At 39.2% G+C, this 24,223-nt stretch overlaps 1 protein-coding gene across 1 annotated transcript; it reads left to right on the top strand.

Annotated features, from left to right (window-relative positions):
- The first annotated feature begins 1,063 nt into the window (after positions 1–1,063).
- Positions 1,064–22,420, top strand: TUBGCP6 (tubulin gamma complex component 6). The gene is made up of 26 exons (XM_080363872.1): positions 1,064–1,133; positions 1,801–2,608; positions 4,064–4,227; positions 4,849–5,059; positions 5,570–5,743; positions 6,765–6,886; positions 7,219–7,294; positions 7,837–7,946; positions 9,770–9,861; positions 9,959–10,098; positions 10,278–10,427; positions 11,058–11,139; positions 11,216–11,304; positions 11,481–11,596; positions 12,264–12,402; positions 12,492–12,608; positions 12,855–14,169; positions 14,575–14,630; positions 14,880–15,069; positions 15,339–15,507; positions 16,828–16,969; positions 18,102–18,296; positions 18,556–18,688; positions 18,923–19,136; positions 20,234–20,433; positions 22,259–22,420. Exons 2-26 carry the CDS (start codon positions 1,862–1,864, stop codon positions 22,348–22,350), a joined length of 5,235 nt encoding a protein of 1,744 aa, XP_080219998.1. The 5' UTR covers positions 1,064–1,133; positions 1,801–1,861; the 3' UTR covers positions 22,351–22,420.
- The last annotated feature ends 1,803 nt before the right edge of the window (positions 22,421–24,223 follow it).

Raw genomic sequence — 24,223 nt, 5'->3', positions numbered from 1 at the left:
CCAGAAAAAGAAAAAAAAAAAAACCTGTTAATTCAGCATTTTAAAGGAAAGAGCATTTTTTTCAAAAATGTTTCAGCTTGTTCCCTTTTACCTGCCTTTGTTTGACTGAATTTCTACAGCCAGTGTCTGAATGAAAAAAATGTTGTATTTTGATATGTATTTTTCTAAGATCTTGATCAAATTTATTAAAGAATGAATTTGAGGGGAAAAAAAAAAAAGAAAAAGGTATAGTTTTGGTAGAATTAGTTTGCAAATATTGTCAGAAGCCTGCAGAGTTACCTTGTGCGGCTCGGGATACAGCCCAGCACGGCTTAGTGCTTTCTGGCAACAGTGCGTTATTTCTTGCCAACCGAGTGACAGTGTTAACTCATGAACTGCTTAAACCGTCAGGGATTGGAAGTAACCTCGAAAGATCATCCAGTCCAATCCCCCTGCGGAGCAGGAACACTCAGATGAGGTTACACAGGAAGGTGTCCAGGCGGGTTTGAATGTCTCCAGAGAAGGAGACTCCACGACCCCCCTGGGCAGCCTGTTCCAGTGCTCTGATACTCACGGGGAAGAAGTTTCTTCTCAAATTTAAATGGAACCTCTTGTGTTCCGATTTGAACCCATTGCCCCTTGTCCTATCATTGGTTGTCACAGAGAAGAGCCTGGCTCCATCCTCATGGCACTCACCCTTTATATATTTGTAAACATTAATGAGGTCACCCCTCAGTCTCCTCCAAACTAAAGAGACCCAGCTCCCTCAGCCTTTCCTCATAAGGGAGGTGCTCCACTCCCTTCATCATCTTTGTTGCCCTACGCTGGACTCTCTCCAGCAGTTCCCTGTCCTTCTGGAACTGAGGGGCCCAGAACTGGACACAATATTCCAGATGCGATCTCACCAGGGCAGAGCAGAGGGGGAGGAGAAGCTCCCTCGACCTACTAACCACACATCCTTCCCAGCGAGGGCCGCCCCGGCAGCGGGACAGCGCCGGCTAACGGAACGGGGCCACGGCCGCCCCCGCCTCTTCCCGCCTCGCGGCCCGTCGCGCTCCCGTGACGTCGGCGGCGCCGAGCGCAGGCGGCGGTCGCGCTGCGGGAAGCTGTGGGCGCGGGACCCGCTGCCGCCGGGCCCGGGGCAGCCGCCGCAGGTAGGGCGGGGGCGCTGGGGCTGCCTGGACCCCAGAGCATGAGCAGGCGGGGGTTGGCGGGGCCGCCCCGCGGGGTGCGGGGTTTTGCGGGTGGTGCTGCTGCTGCCTGCCTGCCCCGGCCAGGCGGAGCTGGACGCGGTTCTCAGGTGGGCCCAGCCTGACTCTCAGGGTGAGCCCCGCCGCCGGCAGCTCCCCTGGGGCTGCTGGAACCCCCGCCCGGTCGGTGGGTGCTGCGAAGCCGCAAGGGTGGCCGGTGTCGTGCAGGCCGGTCCTGCACTGCCCGGCACCATCAGTACCTGCATCTTCTCACCCACATCTCCCCGCTCTCGGGTGGCCCCGCAGCTCCTGCGGAGGCGGCTGATGTCTCCTGAGAAGAGCCAGAGTGGTAAAGCTTTTGGAGGTGTCCCCACATGAATCCTGCGTTAGAACAGGACAGTCTTCTCTGTTCTATTTCAGTCTGCCAGGCAAAATCAGGCGTCTGGAATTAAGCTTGCATGACCATCGGTTTGCTTGCGATCAAAGTGGTGGTGTTATTTTTATAGCTCATGTCCTAAATACATGGTAGGTCAGTTTTCTTCTCTCTCGTTCTGGGCCCTGTCAGTTTAAGTTAAAATGTACTTGCCAGTTTCTCATATGTATGTTTCTTCCTTTTCCTGGTATTTTTCAGGTCTCCACATGAAACCAGAGACCCAGGCTGTAACTGCTGTAGCCCGACAATTTGGTTTGAAATGGAGAGCATTACGCAGTTGTTCAATGATCTGTGCGAGGCACACTTGACAGGTTTGCCATGGAAGGTCCACCTGGGCAGGCGGAAGATCAGCAAGAGAAGGGCTAAGCAAAGTCTGAAAAGGGTTGCTTATAATGCCCTGTTCATGAACCTTTTTCAAGATGAGGCTCGTAAGCTGCAATCAAACGTTTCCAGGCTTCCAGTAAAAAACAAAATTTTGATGTTGTCTTTCAACTTGAGAGTTGGTGGCCTAGGTGCACAAGCAGATAGACTGGAGAATCTTGTAGAGGAACTGGAAACAGCTGAGTGCTTACCATTTACTGAAGTTAATTCTGTCTTGGATCTCTTAGTCCAGCTTGCTGGAACAGGGCCTCCTCAGCTTGTACCGCAAAAAAAGGACTATTTTCTGAACAACAAGCATGTTGGGAGAAACGTAAAATATCAGGGTTATGATTATTATGACGTGAGTGTATTTGAAGCTGATATACAATCCCTCATAACAAACGAAGAATGTCAGTTCAATGACACCATTCAAAAGACGCTTCAGATAATGGAGGCTGCACCTGGCACTGGACTCCCTGCCATAGGGCTGTTCTCGCAGAACTGTCCTGCTGGTGACAAGTTTGAGAAAGAAACGCGGGTCTCGCTCTTCGGTGCTCTAGTCCATAGCCGTACGTATGATATGGACATCAAGTTGGATTTACCACCTGTGCCTGACAATGCAGATTTGTCTGGACTTGCAATTAAAGTATGGTATCATTTGTTTTGGCCTCAGAATGTATGCATGCTTTCAATATGCTGCTTTATGAAACTACAGTTTAAAATATAGGTAGTCTTTTCATTTGTAGTAGAAGCATGACAGTGTTGGAATTTAAGATGCAGCAGGGATCCTTTTCTTTGTTGAGAACCAGATAGATAAGCTTTTGGGGTACAGCAAACCTTGGTCTTGTTGTATAACTCTGTAAAAGACCATCACGTGGCCATAGTCTTTGAGCCATCAGTGATATCTGTGCCTTACCCAGCCTACTGTGTGTATCGAACTCCTTTGTGTTGTTGCTTATTTGTTACTGCTCAGCTTGACTGCGTAAACATTCCTGTCTGAATATATGTCGTGCTGTTCAGATTACATTACCTAACTTGTATTTCCTTCTTGGCTTGTTAATATCTTAAACCATCTTTTTTCAGTTATTCTCTTTCATTGAACTTCCTAGTTCCCACTGTCCTTTTACCTTTTCAGTGTGTACAGTTTCCACTGTATCTTTTTTTCCTTTTTGCTGTGCATTCTGTTTATTTTTGCTGTGTTATATTCTTGTAGAGGTACTAGATAAACTTGTTTGTTTTGTTTTCCTTTCTTCCCATTTTTACTGTAGGTGGGCAGATTTTTTTATATTTCTGTACTTCTAATAGTTACTTTGTTCCCTCTACTTAACATATGGATAGCTCTTGCAATTCCCTTAAGATCTTAACTGAAACTTGAAGGCAGACACATTAAGAAGGAAAACCCCGGTGCTATTCAGTGTGTACATATGGCTGTAAATTGTAACCAAGGGGAGACAGAACCTTTTTGAATAAGCACTGTACTCTTTCCACCACACTGGAAGATTTGAAATTTCTTGAAGAACATGCTGCATTTTATGTGGCTGTGATTGTCTTGTACTAAAAGTGGATAGTATTCTGTGCGTGTAACTCCTGTTGAGAGGTAACTGAGGGTGTGGCAGATACACTGTTTGGACACCTGCAGATTTTGTGCACATGAATAAGCATAAGGGATCAAACTGTATTAGTCATAGTTAACAAAATGTTTACAAAGTTGAAGAATTACGGCCTGAATCATTTGTTCAAATGAAATAATGAGCAGTATGACTTGATTAGTGTTACATGTTGTTGAAAATCCAGAATTCACATTCTGAATTTTTAGAACTATATGCTTACCAAAGAATCTTCAGTTTTGACATCAACAAACTTCGTATATTATTTTGATGGTGATTGTTGGTTGGTGTATAGGCATTGGTACCTGTAGAGACTTGGCAAATGAAAAGAGTGTTCTCAGGAAAAACTTAAAAGAGATATAAAAGGGAGATGGACAACACTGGTAGGGTTATGTAGTTATTTGATCACGAATGATGACAGAACATCTTCTCTATCAACATATTTTTCTTCAGTAAAATGTTTTCATGTACAACATTTGAACTTTCCATGACAGGTTCCTCAGAGTATAGACCAGTCAGAAGATGAGGGATTCCAGTCAGCATCCAATCTGACTCCTGATTCTCAGTCAGAGCCCAGCATGACTCCGGACATAGACCTGTGGGATGCAGTGCTCACGTACGGACCCAGCAAACGAAGATGTTGGGAAAGAATTGGATAGTATGTGTCTGAGGTTACTGGCAAACTTACTGTGCATCATGTGCAGATGTATGGAGGTGCATTTCATCCTAGTTCCATGTGACCTCACTATAAGAACTGTGCATATTTAATTCACATAATTAAATACTGCATTAGTGACTGAGAAAGGAATAAAAGTAATGTAGGTGCGACAAACTGGTTCTTAGATTGCACCTGTTTCATAGGAAGAGATAAAATCATCTTTTTCAAACACTGAGGGGATTATGGAAGCATTTGCTGTTTGTGTGAAATGAACATTTTTCTAACTAATGTGACTTCTTATGCGCTATGCACTTTATCTCAATCTAAAAAGATTCCATATTTTCAGTTTCTAAAGAGGCCACAAATGAAGCTGGTAGTTCTCTGGCAAGATTTCTGAATCTGAACTGATGTCCAAATTATGTACCTATTTCTTCACTGTACTGAGTGTGGGCTACATTTTCACTGGCTGAATGCACATTGCCTTGAAAATGTACTGTCTTACTAGTAGCTTTTTCTGTGGTCAATACTGGCCATGTAAAATTCTGAAACGACTTTTTTTCTTCAAGAGATATATTTCTTTTCACATAATCACCTTGTAACGTTGTGTTTACTCTGACACAGCCCACCTGGTAAAAAAGAGGAACCGTACCTTACTGAAGCTGGGAGAGAAGCTTTTGACAAATTTTACAAACTTCGAGAAGGGGAATTGCAGCTGTTCAGTAATACTGTACTTCAGCTTCCACAGCTCGTGCTTATGAAGGAACCTGAACTGGTTAAGGATGTCTTGAATGTCCTCATTGGTGTGGTATCCACTACATTTTCACTCAATCAGGTATGGAAGATTTTTAACTGCGTGTTTTAGTTGCATCCTTTTCCTGTTTTTTTCCTTTGTAGAGGTTTCCTCTTCAATAGACATATTTCTTTTGAAATATTGCAGCTGTGGGTGCTGTTCAAAAATTGAGTGTGACCCAACAGAAATAAGGCAGTATTTACATATTGCAATAATTATGTTATTGCAACAGGCTAAGGGTGTTTATAGCCCTCTAAGTGAGAATAGGTTAAGGAGTGCCTGAAAATAGATGTGTAAATAGTTTTGCAGATTGGATTTTATTTAAAGATTCAGATAATGAGTCTTTTTCTGTGTATTCGAAAACACTGTTCATACTTGTGAAATTTTGCTATAATTTAATACACTGTCCTAGCTATATTGCCTCAGTCACCTGAGTATCTAAACTGAAAATTTCCTGTTACTTTTGTATGTAAATGTTTGCTATTTTAAATCAGAATACAGCTATAAAATATTTGAATCTGCGGGGTTTTTTTTCTCTCTTTATTCTTTTAGGCTGCTCAGACATTTGTGATAAAGGAGGGAGTATATGTGTCTGGAACTTCACCAGAGACAATGCACAACCTGCTCTCCGAAGTTGCAGAATATGGAACCTATTACACACGGCTAAGTCGTTTTTCTCTTCAGCCGGTTTTAGATTCTTCATACAGCAAAGGACTTGTGTTTCAGGTGAAGCAATTGTATTAAATCATCTTGGTTTAATGGGCCAAATATCTTATGTAGGGAAAGTAACTTTGATTTCATGTAAAGCTGGAATTTCTGCCTTCTGCAAAACTGCAAAGCATTTTAATTGTAATGCTCATCCCAGGTCAGCAAGGAACACTGTGTTTAAAGCCCAGCTCTGTGTGCTTAGGGCTTGCTGGCACTGAAACAAGTGATAAAAGATCTTCATTACCTCAAGTGCTATTTTTTCTGTTAAGGATGAAAGGAATGTAATTTTTAGATGTTTTGAAAACTTCATGTGTTTATACATTAAGATGTATAAAATTAAAATGCAAGAACTTTCTTAATATATTATGCATATATAGAATATATATTTTTAAAAAATTAAAACTAAAATAGAGCAATATGATATTTAATATCTCTAATTACTTTTCCTCAGTTCAGAGTTAAGTGAAAATTTTCCCTGTCAGTCCTCTGCATATTATGCTGATCTGTATGTACACTGTGTAATATCAGGTGATTTCATCTCTTTCTAATGCATAGAATCAAGTTTAAGATTGATTATAATGTATTCCTTCTGAATATTTGATTTACAGTAATGTTAATAGAAATTGAATAAGAAGGTCTTTGTCTTGTTAGAAAAAGTTTTAGAGGAGATTTTTTCAGTATCCAATTTAAGCATGATAATAAGGAAGCAGGTTGCCATAGGTTCATACGACAGCTGTTGGAGAGCGAGGAGCTCCTCAAGGGGCAATTCAAAGAAGCTTAACCAAGGTGCTTTATTATACTGTGCCAGGGTATGGGCTCTGTGCATTGAGTGTATAAAGAGTATAGAGAAGTCACCTGGCTAATTTGAATGTCTGAAGCTGCATTGACTCTCACTTTGGTACACAAGTCTCTCCTACCTGCATATGCCAATTATTTTAGTAAAGGGTTTGTTTTCAATGCTGATACAATTCAGGTGAGACATAGATCGACTATTAACTGCTTTAACTGTAAGAATTTTAATATTTTCTATTGATACCAGGCATTCACAAGTGGGCTGAGAAAATATCTTCAATATTACCGAGCCTGTGTTTTGTCAACACCTCCTACATTAAGCCTTCTAACAATCAGCTTTCTCTTCAGAAAATTAGGTCGTCAGTTGAGGTAAGAGAATAATATTAAATATTTAAGCTTTTCATAGCAGGAAAAAATGTTATCTATTTCTTCCTACACTCTAAAAGAGGCAGTGTTACACAGGCATTCTTATATAGTCTTTCAATATTTTTCTCTGTTTTAACCAAACATTTCTTTATACCCAGAAAGTTCTAGGGAAAACATGTAAGGTCTTTATATTCAGTTTCTTTGTTATCCTTGTTATCATTCAGCTGGTAAGGTAGGGCAGTTGTATGATATTCAACTTTAGCAAAGTTCACATCACTGTGATCTCAGAGACTTCTGATTAAGATTGTTACGAATGTTTTAATATTGTTTTTTAGGTATTTAGCTGAACTTTGTGGCATAGGAACAACAGCGCTGGGGATCAGTAGTGGAGCTGCTGCTTCATTTCCTACGGTGATGATTAATTTGATGTTTTTCTGTTTGGTTTGGGTTACAATGTTAATATTCTTCAAAATTAGGTAGGGTTTTACATAAAATATTTAGTGTTGGTTTCTTTGCTACTGAAGATAGGACCTTGGACACCCAGTTAGAATGCCATTACCATTTCTCCAGATATTTTAAACTTTGGACTTTTGTCCTGTGTTTTCAAGCCCTAAAATAAACAAAGGACCCCAAATATTCCTTAGAGTGCATTTCATTTCACTTCATTTCATTTCATTTCATTTCATTTCATTTCATTTCATTCTAAAGGAGATGTTTGTAACAGGTCGGGTGAACCCAACTCTAAACATACCTGCTTCTCTCCAGTGACTATAAAGTGAGCTGGAGGTAAGGAGCTCAGGTAAAGTGATGGTAACTGCACACAGCCAGACGAAGTGAGATGGATCCTGTCTTCTGTGTCTCATGAAACATGTAAAGCTGTGTATTTATGAGTCTTTTGTTATTAAAGTTGTAGTGAAGTTTGCCTAATATTATAATGTTTTTCAATCCTTTAGGGTGTTAAATTGCTTTCCTATCTGTACAAAGAGGCTCTCAACAATTGTAGCAACGAACATTATCCAGTTCTGCTGTCTTTGTTGAAGACAAGCTGTGAACCATACACAAGGTGTGTTCATACTGTTCTCTGCATAATTGTGTTTCAGAGCAGCTCTGATTTAGTAACCCAGTGAATAACTCTGCTAATTTAGCAATGGCTTTTAACATTTTCAGAGAAAATAGAAGATGTGGCTGTATCTGCAAAATACTTATTAAAATTAATTCATTTTTATGAATCCTTCTTTCCCTCTCTTTTCCAGCTCAGTAACATCATAAGGATTGTATGTGTGACTAGTTTAGTAAATAAATACGTGCAAATAAGACTTCTTGCTGCTGGTCCTGGAGATTCATATTGGAATATAAGACTCGGATAACTTCTGGTTTTTTTCTCCTCATACCTGTAGTAAAATCCTGAAACTGATAACTAAAAGGTTTCTCTTGGTGTTGCACAAACCGAGAAAGCCCGTGCTTATTTCCAGTGTCTTTTTGTTGTGGGCTTTTCAGTAAGCAAAAATTTTTTTTAAATATTTTTTTCATTAAGTAGGTGTAATTAACTAACAGTAGGAGGTAGAGCTCCCTGGATTGCAACAGTTTTGTTAAGCAGTCCACATCAATTTAGAAGTCATTACTTTATACACTTCTGAAGAGATGCTATATTTTTCTAAATAAATATTTATAGGGATTTTAGCTGTAGTCTATTGTCAGTTTACAGTGATTTTTCATAGATCTAATGATACTTGAAAGAGAAAACCAAAATCTGTCAAAATGCTCTAAATTTTAGATTCCTCCCATGGCCACCCTTCGTGGTTTTTGTTCCTTCTACACAGAATGTTCTTCAGAGAAATTTAATTTCAGATTTACCAGAAGACTCATTGAAATATCTTCACAGCTCCTGCCCTGCCATTTATAGGAGGCAGTCAGATTTCTGAAGTACCAAGGGCAGGATGTCGTGGCATCACAAGGAACCAAAAAATATGGAAGTGTGCTTACTAGTATGAGATACTTACAGCATTGACTCCTAAATTTCTAGCAAAACTCTATTGAAACATCAATCATATACGATCAGGGCTGCTGTGGAACGATGCCTCCCTTGTCTGCAGAAAGTGTTATCCCGCTCATTTATGAATCTGAACGAAATTAAGTAATAGAAGTTGTTGCTTAAATCACAGAAACATCAGATTTAACACTGCAATTAAAAGGTCTTTAAATTTTTACTTACAACCTTAAAATCGAACAGTGGTTCCTATGCTAAATGCTTCCAGTTTGTTACATTGACCCAACATCTAGAAACAGTGTTAGAATTACCACTAGTAAGAAAAGAAAATATTAACTTCAAGGTGCTTTGAGCCTGTTTATCTATAGCTTCAAATGATTGTAGTTTTTTGCTTCTTCAAAAGTTTGGTTTCGCATGAAGGAAATAGGAAAAGCATGAATAAATATTCCAAAATAGTCGTTCTCATTATTGCATGTATATTAAAAATGTCTCTAGGTCCAAGGGAAAAGTGCTCGGTAGTGCATCTTTGGTTTATACCCTTTCAGTTTCTCCCTGCTGAAGTTACCTCTCCTTAAAATAAATCCTTCCTCCTTATCTCTCCCTATGCTTTTGGTGTGCTGCAAAGAATTCCAGAAATTTTTAATACATACTTAGTAAATTAATAGACAGAAATAAAAAGATTGTTTCAATTGTTTGCTGAAATGTTCTATATAAAGATGGTTTCTTTTAAGAAAATGTAGAGACACAATGCTGTGTATATCTTAAAATACTTAATTGCTGGTTGTTATCCTGCCTATAGCTTCTGTGGTTTGCCGTTTTAAAGAATATACTTACTGTTTGGTTATAATAGTTGAGAATACAAGAGGGTTGATTTTCAATATCAATATTTTCAATTTTAGATTTATCTATGATTGGGTATACAGTGGTGTATTCAGAGACGTTTATGGAGAATTTATGATCCAGGTGAATGAGGATTATCTTTGCTTCAGAGGTACAGTATGTATATGGAGCATTTCTAAGTTACATAATTTGTGCTGTTAATTAAATAATTAAAACCACATACTTACATCTTTTTGTTTGATACGTAGATAAACATTATTGGACTCATGGCTATGTTTTGATTTCAAAAGAAGTAGAAGATTGTGTCCCTGTGTTTCTTAAACATATTGCCAATGATGTGTACATATGCGGGAAAACCATAAACTTGCTGAAATTGTGCTGTCCTAGGGTAAGTTTGGGTTTAGTTCCTTCCTGTTACATTGAGAAAATCATGTCTCTTTAGAGCAGGTTTCTAGGTTTTTACCCAGTTCACTCCTTTATTGAAAACTGGTATTGAAAACATCAGTTCATAATCTCATATTTTACAATCTTAAAAATGTGTTTACAAGGAAATTTCTCATTTTTCAGCATTATATATGTTGGTCCGATATACCTGTTCCCCGGATTTCAGTCATTTTTTCACTTGAGGAGCTGAAAGAAATAGAGAGAGATTGTGCAGTGTACGTAGGTCGAATGGAGAGAATTGCCCGGTACAGTTCCGTAAGCAAGGAGGAAAAGGTAAATGAATAAAAGAATAAAGACCTTATTGTTGGGATTTTTTTTTTTAATACTAATTTTTCTTTTTTGTTGTAACTTCGAAAGAATTTGTATTCATGCTCAGAATTTTTTCATTGTTCAATTGCTGTTTGAATTGTTATCGCAACAAATAAACTTATTTAATACAACTTTTGAAAGTGTAGGTGGTCTGTTAGCATTTGTTGGCATTTTGATATATTTAATGAGTTTTGGTCCTCCATTGTAGTTCTTTGCAGCAGCAGATTTGCCCTCCCAGTTGTTAGATTCTAATTTATCAAATGTGACATGCTAATTAGTAACCAGATAAGACTCTTTTTGTAATTTGCATAGCTAATTATTTTTTCAGAACTCTTTTAACTATGAAGACATTTCCATCTTTCAGATGCTCTCAATGTAGTGTGTATATGTCAGATGGATTTTGTTTGCCATAAGGTCCGATGTATTAACTTTAAATATTATAGACTTTCAATTTAATTGTTTTATTCATATTCCTGTACTGTAACCATAGATTAATAACCATTATGAAGCATACACCTGTCTTTGCAATGGTGTATTTTCAAGTCTAAAATAACAGAAAAAAGTCCTACCTGTATTTTTGTTTGGTTTTTTAAGGATCTGCGCATGGAAATAGCCAGACAAGAATTAATTGCTCATGCTCGAGAAACTGCTAGCAAAGTGCTGAAAGCCATTAATGGTGAGTTGCGGTGGTGGTTCCCCTGTTTTCTAGTGGGTTTTTAATGTAAACTAACAGTATCTTTACTGTAATACAGATCGACAAATATCAGAACGGATGGCTTTGGATGCGAAGAAACGGGAACAGTTTCAGAAGCTGAAAGAGCAATTTGCAAAAGACCAAGAGGTATTTCTGTGCGTGTTTCTAAAAGCCAACTGTATTTCTTAGGCAAGTAAAGATATCTTGATTTATTGTACTGAAGCTGAATGAGTAGCTCCTGAGGTACAAATAAGAACTGATTGCAGATGTGTGTTACAGCTGATATTGAGAGTGGCTTTTAAGAGTTTTAAATATTTATGCAGCGTCGCCTTGCAATAAAACAAGAGGAGATTGATGATGATTTCAGCTATGCCCGAGAGCTCAGAGAGAGAGAAAAAAGACTGAAAGCTTTAGAAGAAGAACTGGAAAAAAAGGCAAGGTAAATGTATCTGGGTAGCCTTCCAAAGCTTAGATACTCCAAAACTATCACAAGACCTCAAGAAAAATTATTGTCTATTAAAATTTATAGTACTGGCAGTTCCCAGACATTGGTCTACAAGGGTAATGTTTGCAGTTAAAAGATGGATGTGAGGATTTTTGGTAATCCATGAGCAATTTTGTGATTTAGGAATGCTTAGTGGCCCAAAAATCTGGGACGCAGTGATTTGCACCAGTCTCATCCAGTCTGGATTTTGTTATGATCAGAGTTTGAGGAAAAAATTTAACTACGTCTTACAATTAAAAGCTGAGCCCACAGCAAAAATGGTCAAATGTACATCAAAGGAGAAGTACAAAGCAGACGGAGGAGTTAGGTTGATAATTATTTGTATTGCTCTTGTTGTGCATCTAGTTGTATTTCACATCTGTTATACCTAAAAATACTTAAGAGAAATGAGTGACATACTAAGAATAGTTACAAAAATACATATTGACTAAGAATACAGTCCTTTTGTCTTTGCTTGTGTCTTCTCTGTGATTGAAGCCCCTGACTTCTACTTAAGATGCTTCTGAGTTCTGAAGTGCAAAAAGGTCTTAATCTTTAGAATGCAAGACGAAAATCAATATGCAAAAAGCTGTAACGTAGCTTTATTTTTAATTTCATTTAGGCAAGAGTTAATTGACCATTATAGCAAACTTTCTGATGATGCAGCCCGTAGGGAACAAAGAGCATTATGGAAAATCAAGCGACACAAGTTGGAAACAGCCCGTCTTAAGTTCCTATTAGAAGACCAAAAACGCATTGAGGTAACTTCTGAAAAGATTTCAGAAATGTCATTTAGAAAATTTGGTACCTGGTACTTAAAGACTTTTTGTTCTGTCATTTTCACTTGTAGGAAATGCTTGAAAAACTTCCAGATGGAAACTACAGGAGAAAATTAGATATTATTCCCTATAAACAGTGCCAGTTGGCTTTAGATAAAAACTCTGTTGTGAAAGATCCACATTCCCAGGTGAGTTTATTTTCTTACATAAACTCCAGGTGATTGTTCCAAGTTTCCCTAAAGGGAGTTAATTTCATGGTTCTTTTCAGTCAGTAAACAAAAGGTTCACTGTAACAGCAGGGTGAGTAGCTACCACATTATTTGTAGTGCATCTGAAAAATCAGAAAATTTCACATCTTACGTGTGGTAAAGTGCTGCCCAAATAAGTAGCTTGATTATGTGATGGGCCATACAGTGTAATAATTATTTTTTTAGGTGTCATCTGTGAACCCTCTGCATTCTAATGAGACAGCCGGCAGAAAAGAATCTGAGCCTGGACTGGAACATTCTACTTCTACTGACGAAATATTGCCCATGCCAGAGCTGACAAATAATAATGCTGATCAGCATGTTCAGCCTAAAGCAGCAGGATCTGAAAGCAGTCTCCAAAGTTCAGAGAAAGCATCCAGTCCGCTATACAGTGCTGATTCCTTGCCTGAATCCACTGTGAATATAGAAGATTTCCTACCAAAGCCACAAGATGAACAACCTGCTGCTGTTAGCGTACAAGGATCTTTGCTAGATGAAGCATTCCAAAATATTAACTCGGATCTTTCTGAGACTTCTCATGTAAGTGAAAGTCAGCATGTCATGAGTGGAGCACTGGAAGGAGAAGACAATGCACCATTGCATCAGCAAAATGAGTATGATTTTAATACAGTTCTCAGACCATCTGCAGCTTTGCAGGGAAATGTTAGAGTTGGAGAAAATGTGTTTGATGTGGAGTACAGAAGGCCTCGGTGGATTATTCACGGACATGCATCTGATGCCAATATTAGAGTGGGAGAATATGTACCTCATGTGGATACTCACCAGCCACAGGCAAGTCCTTTTGGCCATTCTTCAGACTCCCATATGAACATCAGCAGCTATACTTCTGAAGTGGAATCTAGCCGACCCCGATGGAATGTTCATGGGCATGTTTCTGAAGCTCATATTAAAATTGGGGAATATGCTTCAGAGGTAGAGTCCTCAAGGCCTAGGTGGAACATTCATGGGCATGCTTCAGAAGCTAACATTAAGATTGGAGAGTATGTGTCAAACGTAGCTCCTGCGAGGCCTCGGTGGAACATCCATGGTCATGCATCCGATGCCAATATCAAGGTTGGTGAGAACGTGTCAGAGGTGGTCTCAGCTAGACCTCGTTGGAACATCCATGGCCATGCTTCACAGTCGCACATCAGGATTGGAGAACTGGTTTCAGATACAGAGCCCGTGAAATCTCGTTGGAGCCCGTTTGGTCATGCATCCCAGTCAAGCATCCAAATAGGGAACTGGGCCCCATCTACAGAAGATGATCCAATACCTCATCGCAAAACCATTTCAGGTCCTTCATCTGACTCCACAGTTCAGACACTTCTGTACAGTGAAGAATTGTCTCCTGCTGAAGGGAGTAAAAAGGAAGCAAAAACATCACAGGTTAAGGAAAAGACTTTACCACAGTCGCAGTCATCTGACAGTGTTCCAGTCTCTCCTGATGCTAACAGTAAAGATGACAAAAAAGAAAACACAATGGAAGAGAAACAAGAAGGTAAAATAAAGTTTATTCAATCAGCATTTGTTTAAGAGCTCATGAAAGTAACTGTAAATATTAATGTTCAGAACGGGTATTTATTACTTTATTGCTTGCATAACTTTTTGGACACTGTTAGAATTCAGAGGAAAGAATTTGACCTTAGTCTTGTCTCTGATATGCAACAAATGGAGCATTAAAAAATTCTAGTCTGAAACTTCTTGAAACAGGACCTTGTGTGATCTTGAGAACACACAGAGAACTGCTGGGTGGGACTGTGGGGAGGGACTGGTACTGGGGTGGTTGTTTCCGTGACAGTCTATAGAGGAATTTTGAAGAACTTTGGGAGCAGATCTTGAGTATGAACTGAGCATTATAAGCAAGTCTAAGTAAATGCCTTCTTTAATTTTATTGTAATTACAGTAATTGCAAATGTGGTCAACACGGACCCTTCTCCGGATTCCTCACAGAGCTTACAGGTAAGAAACAAAGTAGCTGTTGACAAGACTTCCTTTTCCTTCAAAGGATTAAATACACTGGTAGTTAAGGTAATAAGTTTCTGTCCTAATCTGGTAATCACTATAGTGCCATATTGTCTTTACATGTCAGAAGAGTACAGGTGAGTAAGCTCTTTTATTTTCAATTGGAACAACTTGTCAGCTATCTGTAAGAAAACATTAAGTGTGAGTTGGCATCTCTCATAAAATTTGTCCATTTTTTTATTTTAGGCAGAACCCAAAAAAGCAATTCCACAAGATACTATGCCTCAAGAAACTTTATTTTCTGAAGCTGATGTCCCCAAGACTAAGGAGGAGGAAGAGGGAGAGGAAGATACATGGAAGAAAGAACAAGCTTATTTGAAAGCCTTATCGGATCAGTATTGTATTGAAAAATATCAAGATAGTTATGATTTGATGTGTGAGTAGAACTGTTGGAACAGTAGATCAGTAGAAGATGTGGTAAACTTTAGCGAGAAAGCTGAGTGCCAGAAAAATACCTGAATTACTAATAAATGACCAATATTATGAACCACAGTAGCCAAACACTTTGCTTCTAGGCACAAAGATGAGAAATACATTTTGGCACATGATTTTCTAACCTAGAGGGGTTTGTAGAGATGAATAGAAACAGATTATCAAATTGCTTAAATATAATAACTTACAGTGTTGATATATTTTTAAATTTAGCAGAACTCCCAGTTTCTCATCTCTTGCATCACGTGATACCAAGATCCTACACTTTTCCTGTGGACCCCGTGGTACAGTCAGCAACAGATGAGACGGCTGTACAGCTGAGTGAGCTCTTATCCCTGCCAGTGCTGATGAAACGTTCTATTACTGCTCCACTGGTGTCTCAGTGAGTATTTGTTAGAAATGTTGAGTCCATAATTTAGCAGTTAATGTTGTGTTCTTTATTAGTTCTTTTTTGAGATGAGTTACATATAGAGCTGTTCCCTTAAATTTTCTCTTTACTCCTGAAGTGTTTCAGTGGATGGTCCATTATTAACTAAAAGGTTCAGATTTACTTGAAAATAGTAACACAAACTTATATGTGTAACTTAAAAATTTGACGGTTCTGTTTGAAAGGGCTTGGTGGGAAGTATTTGCTCTCAGACTCATGGATTATGCATCAGTGGTTTTGACACCATTGGTTTCCATAGTCTTTTAAAAAAATGTATGTTATTTAGAATGGTTGTGCTAGTTTTTATTGGGCAGGTGTAAGATAAGGAAAAAAAAAGAAAAATATTTTGATTATGTGAAAGCTCATGCATATTAATCAGGATATATTTTATGTTTCTATGGGAACTCTACCTTCAAAGGCTGTTTTGAAGTTTAATAGAAGCTGTTCTTGTTACTATTGGAATACAAAGGAAACCACATATGTGTTGGACCATTTTATTACTGTATCTAATGGCATTTTAAAGAAAAGTTTGTTACTATGTACAAGATTAGCTACTGTCATGAGAACAGTTATTTGCAGATGGGTTGAAATGCTTCCCGTTTTTTAATCTTCTTCCTTGTAAGTTTGTATTTTATTTACTAACTCTGAGTATACTATACTCAAAGTTTGGTACAATGTAGAAAGATCTAATTATCTAACTTAGTTTTAAACATCCAAATCATCTACCAGAGTGATCTGTATACAGATTCACATATTCAGCAAAGCAAAGTAAGCCTGAGTTGTGTGCTGGCAGAATTAGCCTATTCCTGATATACGAATTAGGTATTGAAGCTAACTTTAAATAAACTACACTATACTGCAAGCTGTAGTATAGACCTGCCCTCAGTATCTACTGTCAGAGCTTTACCAATTAGGATATTCTTCTCAGGGAGTTAATAATCTTTCTTAATCTGTTTGGGTAGGTGACAGAGATAAGACAGAAGGCTATTGATAAAATGTTGCTCCATGCCCAGCAGCATGTTCTAAAGATCATTATATGTAGCAAGTATTAAAACACTTCCCCAGTACTGTTCAAAACCCAGGTATCTGAAGTGATAGGCTTTAATTCTGGTATATTCTCGATAAAGAGGTTTTTTTTTCTTGAATGTGTGAATATCATCCTGTCTTGGATATCAAAGTACTGGAGCATTAATCTGATATAGCCCCAGCTGAATGTTGACAGTAAGGAAGGAGTTGCTTGTAAAAATAATACTTTTTCTGTGTTTTGATTCTTAGTGTTTCTCTTGTGAACAAAGCAATAGTTGACTACTACTTTGTGGAACTGAATGTAGAGAAGCATTTTGAAGCACTGAGACACTTTTTATTAATGGAAGATGGGGAGTTTGCTCAGTCGCTCAGTGACCTGTTGTTTGAGAAGGTATTTGCTTTGTTGTCGTAACCCTTGGTTTTGGGCTGTTTGACTTAGCTTGACACCTCTGGATTAATTTGGGTGTGAATGAGTGAATGATATGAATTAGAATCCTGGCTTGTGGTGATTTTCTCTTTTGTGCCGTGTCATGAAGTCTTTAGCAAGGAGCTCTGTTAATGATGAAGGCCTGAGGCAAAAGAAGGTCTTTGCTCGGAAGGGATGCCCCTGTCCAAGGAAATCCCAAGAAAGAGAGTAATATTTCCTACTGCTAATGTCAGAAAGAGAGTACAGGTATTTAGCACTTTAAGGATAATAATTTCAAATTTTGGCAGATAAGCAGCCATGGAAGGATATTTCCCTCTTTTCTGTGGAAACTACTGCGCTGTTGCTCTGTCCCCTCTCATCTGCTGGCAGCAAGGCTGGAACAGCCTGTTGTCATTTGCTAGAACCCAGTGGAAAGGTCTGCATTGCAAAACACCTACTCTGACCTCAGCTGTCCCATCCAGCAGTGAGCAGATGTCTGAAGAGAGTGCTGGGTCTTCTGCTGAGCACACTCTTGTGCTTGTGGAGGAGGCAGCAAGGTAGGAAGGACAGTGTGGGTCAATGGAGCTGGTTGCCAGCGGAGATATGTGGCTGTAGGGTAGTTAAGGCATTTCTCTGATTCCCAAGAAGCCTTTAGACCCAACTAGGGAAACCACTTGTGGATTTAGACTCTATGAAAAGCTTTATTTGTAAACCTCTGAGGGTACCGAGTTGATGAGCTAGGCAGACCGGAGCCATACCAGTCATACCATACCAATCCCAGTCCTGCCGCTGGCTTTCTGCCCCACTACAGCCCAAATGCTGCATGCCCTGCAGCAGGGGTGTGTAGCAGCTGCTGAACCACAGCAAACTACAACCCAACATATCAAAATAAATCAGTACAGGTAGGAGATTACGTTCATGCTGTGAACAGCAAATAGTTCGGAAGTTGCTTCTTCTGCTGCTTATGCATCCCTATGGCAGAAACACAAACTTCCAGTCAATGGTGGGGACAGGCAGGATAGTCACCACTTTACCATTCTGCTTTAATTCACTGGTGTTCAGGAGCCAAGACTTTTTATGAATACTGTGTAATTAGGATTTTTTTTTTTTCCTCTAGCTTGGATCAGGACAAACACCTGGTGAACTGCTGAATCCACTGGTTCTTAACTCTATCCTAAATAAAGCATTACAGTACAGTCTTCATGGTGACACCCAGCTTGCTTCCAATCTTTCTTTTGCTCTCAAGTACCTTCCAGAAGTGTTCAAACCTAATGCACCTGATGCTCTGAGTTGCTTAGAGCTGAGATACAAGGTAAGAAAGCGCGGAGAAACGCAGTAGTAGTGCAGTTGTACCATGGTCGAGTGAATGTGTTCTTGATAATGGAATACCTTTAATAATGGAGTAATAAAAATGTGTCATGGAAATTACAGGATTTACTTATACTGGCCAATGCATTACATTGTTAAAGTATATATATTAATTTATATGTCCCTGAAATACTTGTCTCTGAAATATTCTTATAAATTATAACACAAAAATGTAGTATGAACAGCACTGTTAATTCTTTTAGGTTGACTGGCCTCTGAACATCGTCATTACTGAGAGCTGCATGAATAAATACAACAAGATCTTCTCCTTTTTGCTTCAGCTGAAGCACATGGTGTGGACTCTCAAGGATGTTTGGTTTCACTTAAAACGCACTGGTGAGTATAATGAATGAACTAGAGAGCGTCCTGTTTAAAATTCTTTTAGCATCCTGTGCTAGACAACTGATTATCAACAGTCATGTCAAGCTTCAAAAGCCGCAACTTATTAAATGAACTTCACTAGCATTTTAAACAGGCTTTACTAATAGAAATCTTCATTCCTTTAAAAATTCTGATTTTAGACAGTCTCCGTGGGTGCTGCTGATAATATATTTCTGTTTTTATTTTCAGCTTTAGTGAGTCGTGCTTCAAATTCTGTTCAGTTTCGACAGCTCCAGCTGTATAAACACGAAATGCAGCATTTTGTGAAAGTTATTCAAGGTTACATTGCTAATCAGATTCTTCACGTTACGTGGTGTGAATTTGGAAACAAACTGTCTTCTGTAGGCAACCTGGAGGAAATTCACAGAACGCACGCTGAATACCTCAACAAAGCCATCTTCAGGCAAGCTGCCATGCTTATTTTTGCTTCAAATATTTAAGTTAATGGAGCTGTAAGTCTAGCCTCATGCATTCTGCAAAAGTTACTTCTACGTGACATACTAAGTGGTCTTTACATGTGAAAGTGTTCTTAAGCTGGGGAAACAAACTTCATGGCACATTACGAGGTACATACATTGATGCTTTTCCTCAACTGCCTGTCCTCTTTGTTTCCCCAGACTCCTTAGAGTCGCTTCCAGCTCCTGTTCACGCTGCCTCACACTCCACATCCGCCCAAACGTCCCCCCTGACAACTCTGACTTAAAGAATAAGGGCACATTTGCCACAGTTCTGTTTTCCCTCTCATCCCATTCTTGTCAAAGCTGTTGCAGGTGGATGCTGTTTCATTACATGTGAGTGACGTGCACAAGTGAGCTGGGCTCAAGCATCTTAAAATGCTTCCTCTGCACCTTGTATATGCCTTTCATGTATGTGCAGTGAACAGAACTGGACTGCAAAGGAACAGACGTGACCTGGTAGCTCTGGCCAGATCAATGAGCAGTGCAAGAGACATCTGTCTTTTAGGAATCACAAGTTTTTAACTCTTTGGTTACTATGTATGTGGCAGAAGGGCAGTGGAATAAAGGAGAGCCACTTATGGTTTATTTGGAGGGAGAAGAGGTGATAAAGAACAGAAATTATAAACAAGAAAATAAATCTGCCCTTCCATGTTTCTCTTATTCCGTTTTAACAAGAAAAAACTTGGCTAAAGGTGCCGTTTGTATATCAGGTGATGGGATGGGAGGGGATTAAATTTTAAGAAAACTCAGAGCATGATAATGTTTTTAAATGTCATCTTTTTTTGTAAATGCGGGTATCGTGATAGAAATCAGATACACCAGTGCAAATCTTGGTTCATTGGAAGAGCAAGCAAACTGTATTAGGTTTAGGCACCTTTTTAAAAATGGCCATTACAGTTGGCTGCAGTCTTGTGGATTTCTTTGGGTTTTTTTAAGGCAATTAAAGAGAAAAACCTAAAGGATTGCCACCCCTTTGTATTTTTCTTCCTACAACCAATAAATTATGTCAGCTACATTTCTGAAGTTGTGTTTGCTCTGTTAGGGGTCTGTTGACAGAGAAGGCAGCCCCCGTGATGAACATCATCCACAGCATCTTCAGCCTCATTTTGAAGTTCCGCAGCCAGCTGATCTCCCAGTCCTGGAGCTTTGATGCGGGGAAGCAAATGGCCGTTCATCCCAACTTCGCCTTGATGCAACAGTCATACAATACCTTCAAGTATTACTCCCACTTCTTATTCAAAGGTAAGAAATTGTGTAAATTCTAGATGGTAGAAGAAAAAGTCAACTGACAACTGAAAAAACTACGAAGAGGTTTTGGAAGTACAATGTAAAAATAGGAAGATGTGTGTACTTAGTATGTGTTGGGGGTTGGACTAATAGATGAGCTGTAAAGGTCCCTTCCAACCCAATCCGTGCTGTGTGTGATTTTGTGTTAGAAAACTTAGTTCTCAAATGCAAACCTCATTATTGTGGTTTGCAAAGATCTGCATATCCATCAATTCAAATATCCACACAAGAAATTTAACATATCCCAAGACCGACCATAAGTGTCTGCCAATTTGCAAAATAAGTACTTGGTAGTTAGCTCTATGTGCTTACATTTTTCTTGTCTCTGGAATTGAGTTCTGAACGTTCTTATTGTCAGCAATAAAAGATAGTTAGATACCACTTAAAAGTGCTTTTAGATGTATCTGCATTAGTTGAGTATTACCATTGTTACAACACTTGGAACATTCTGATTTCCTTGTTGGGCTAAAGCTCAGAGAGCCTCCTCTTGTTAGTTGGAGTTTATATCCAGTGCTCCAGGCAAGTGTTTTTGAACTGCACAGATCATTTGCCAAATGTTTTTTCATTTAACATAAAATTTCTTCTCTCTGGCAGCTTAGCCTATAATGTTAAGAAATGGTTGATCTGTTTTTCCTCTTCGTTTCTCTTTCAGATCTTGCTTGTGTTTTTAGTAGAAGTTACCTATCCTTCCCCTGAGTACAAAGGTGGTTCATGGGGTTTGGATTTTTTCCTAGAAATCCCTCAATTCCTGAAGGAAGTGCAACTGTTTTCCTTAGATCTATTTTTTTGTAGAATATTTTCTAGTCAGATTATATTCTTCAGGAAATGAGCTGCCCTTTTTATTCTTTAAGGGTGTCCAAAAATGGTGTCAAAGGACCAAACACAGATATTTCAGGATGAGTTAGAATGGCTGCTTCCAAATTCTCCAGGAAGTCAGAACACCTCTGGGAGCCACCTAAGCCCATACTACGAGATCTATGGTTGCTTCATGGACAGAGATTAATAGACCATTCCGTAAGGAACCTTGCTGAGTGACCTAGCTCTTTACACCCTCTTTATTAAGCACTACAAAACAACTGTGTGCTTGTTCATCTACACTTGTTCCTTCAGTCACCATGTATTGTCAAATGTTCTTTCACAGCGGGTTGATCTAGAATCCATTGAAAGCCAATACAAAGTACTCTGGACTTCAATGGCTTTGTCTCAGGCCCTGACTTTAACTGTACACTTTCCCTTCTTCCTTGCATGTTGCTGCTGCTTGCTAATTCCTGTTATACTAGTGCATGGGATGTTTATGAGTTTAGGGAGTTTCTGTTGCCTTTTTTCCTTGTTATTAAGGATGTTGAGAGCAGGCGGTTATGTTCAGTCATAGAGCTTGAGGGGTTTGTCCCAGGAACTTCTCTTTGGTTTCCTCTCTCGCAAACTTCAGCAGAGCCTCTTCTTTCACAGAGGTGACCAGAGGACCTAAACGTGCTTCCTGGTCAGTTGACATTCTTATAATAACAAACCATCTTGTTGTGAAAGCAGCTTGAGAAAGCATTTCCTGATTAGAATAATATAGTTTCACTTAGAACTTCTCTTGCCTGTTATTTGAAATATTTTGTAATTTCAGAAAGAGATACCGAACCTTTCTTATGCAAAAAATAGACATTTGTTTCCATTGTTTTCAGATATTTGCATTAGGCTTTTATTTAAAAAAAAGCACAGATACTGTCAAGCCTGACCTTAGAACATTAATCTTAGTTGAAGCTGATTTTATTTTTTTTGCTTTTTCTTCTAGTGGTAACAAAGCTTGTAAATAGAGGATACCAACCACATTTGGAGGACTTTCTACTGCGGATCAACTTTAATAATTACTACAAGGATAACTGAACTCTGTGGAGTAAGGATCACTGATTGCATGGAAAAACAGAATGAGATAAACCTATATGCTTATGAATTATAGAAGCTTATGCAAATGCCATGCAAGAAGCATTTTTCTTCAGTGAAATAACCTGCCATCTAATCCCTTGAAGAATATAACCACCACATACAGATAATGATGCTTCTTAAAACCCACCACACCTACCAGCTTTTTGGTCTACTGAGAGCTTATGTTGTCATTATTGCAAAGATAGAAAAGCTGAGTGCCTGGGCTGAGTGCAAAACTGTATATCCTGTGAATGTGTAAATGTTGTATTTTCAGTGTTGTGAATTTTTGCCAATGTAAATACATGTCTGTGAAATAAATTAACAGCTACTTTCTAAAACTGTTGAGAGTATGAGGTACAAATGTTCAGACAGATGTAAGCACCTATTTGGTGTGTTTTATTTTCAAATGGAAATCAGTTTTCAATCTAAACTACCTTCTTCAAGGCTATTAGTCACAGTGGAAGAGGGCATGATAAAAACACCTTCCAGTGAGGAGACCTGTGATAAGAGTATTTGACTATTCAGGCACTTGATAACTGTTGGGATCACTTGCACCAAACTTAGTTTCCTTGTCCCTGATTTAAGCTATACACCTCATTTTGTGATGATTACATAAAGTAACTATAAAAATGCAATAAGGCACAGTTGTAATGCACATCTTCTATGCCATTTCTTTATCTGTGCTATATTTAATTAACTAGCTTCCTTCTGTTCCAACAGAATAGGAGATGGAGTGAGCACGTGGCTTGCAGATGGAGCTGTTTTGTTGCCCGGGCAGGTGGAGAGCTGTTTGCCTACCTGTCTTGCTCTTCAGGCACGTACCAGGCCAGGTGTGCAGGTCCCAGCTCACCTGCTGCTGCAGCCTGATGCCTTGTCCCGACTCCCCAGCAGAGCAGCCGCAGAGCTGCTGGTTGAGCTCTCCCATGAAGCCAGTGTGACTCCCAGAGGCAGGTCACAGCACCTGGCTGCAGCACCTCAACTCCTGGTACCATTACACAAGAGGAGCAGCATTCTCTTCATTGACATTGAAGGAGTGCTCTATGATGAAGGAAAAGGATAGCAAGATTAGCAATAGCTAAAAATCAGAGATTTCTCAAATGCAAGTCATGACTACTCGTCATCCCACTGACTACTGATGCAGGATTCCCTTCTGTGGTGGTATAAACCTGGCCTGGCATTGCTACACTTGGAGCATACTTCATCCCTCCTGTTGGAGAAAGATGCACTGAACTGCCATAAAACAGTTTCTCTTAATTGAATAATCTGAAATGCTTTATTCTTTTCTTAATCTCCTATGCTCCTGCAATCCTTATACTTCCAATTTCCAAACATTTATAAATACAGTGAATCATGGGGAGAGGTTAGATTAGAAGACGATCTTCAGAGATCTGTTCCAATCTCAACCATTCTGGGATCCTTTTGAATAATCTTCGTTGTTGCTGTTTGAATTTGTTTACATCATACTCTTTATCCTCATGCTGAGCTCTGTAATGTGTTTTACCAAATTCATCCTTTTTTGATGCACCTAGTAAAAAATCTAGCAGCAAAGCTATGACTTCAGGTGCAGTCTCACAGTGATGAACTGTTTCATTATAGATAAAAGTATTTAGAAAAAAAAAATCAGTGCAACATATGGAAAGAAAGAAAGAAGACCCCTTCCTCCAGTTTTTCTTGCTGAACATGAGGGCATTTGGCATGGAACAGCCCCGTGGCCAGTCTGGGGGAGCTGTCTCCCCTCCCAGCCCAGCCTGCCCCTCCTTGGGCCAGTACAGTGAGAAACAAGGCGGCCTTGACATGGGTCATCAACAACCACAACACGGCTGGGTTATCAGCC

The sequence above is a fragment of the Nesoenas mayeri genome (genome assembly GCF_963082525.1).
Source record: "Nesoenas mayeri genome assembly, chromosome: 1".
NCBI lineage: Eukaryota > Metazoa > Chordata > Aves > Columbiformes > Columbidae > Nesoenas > Nesoenas mayeri.
The sequence above is the reverse complement of the archived record's forward strand: the minus strand, read 5'-3'. Positions and strand labels throughout refer to the sequence as shown.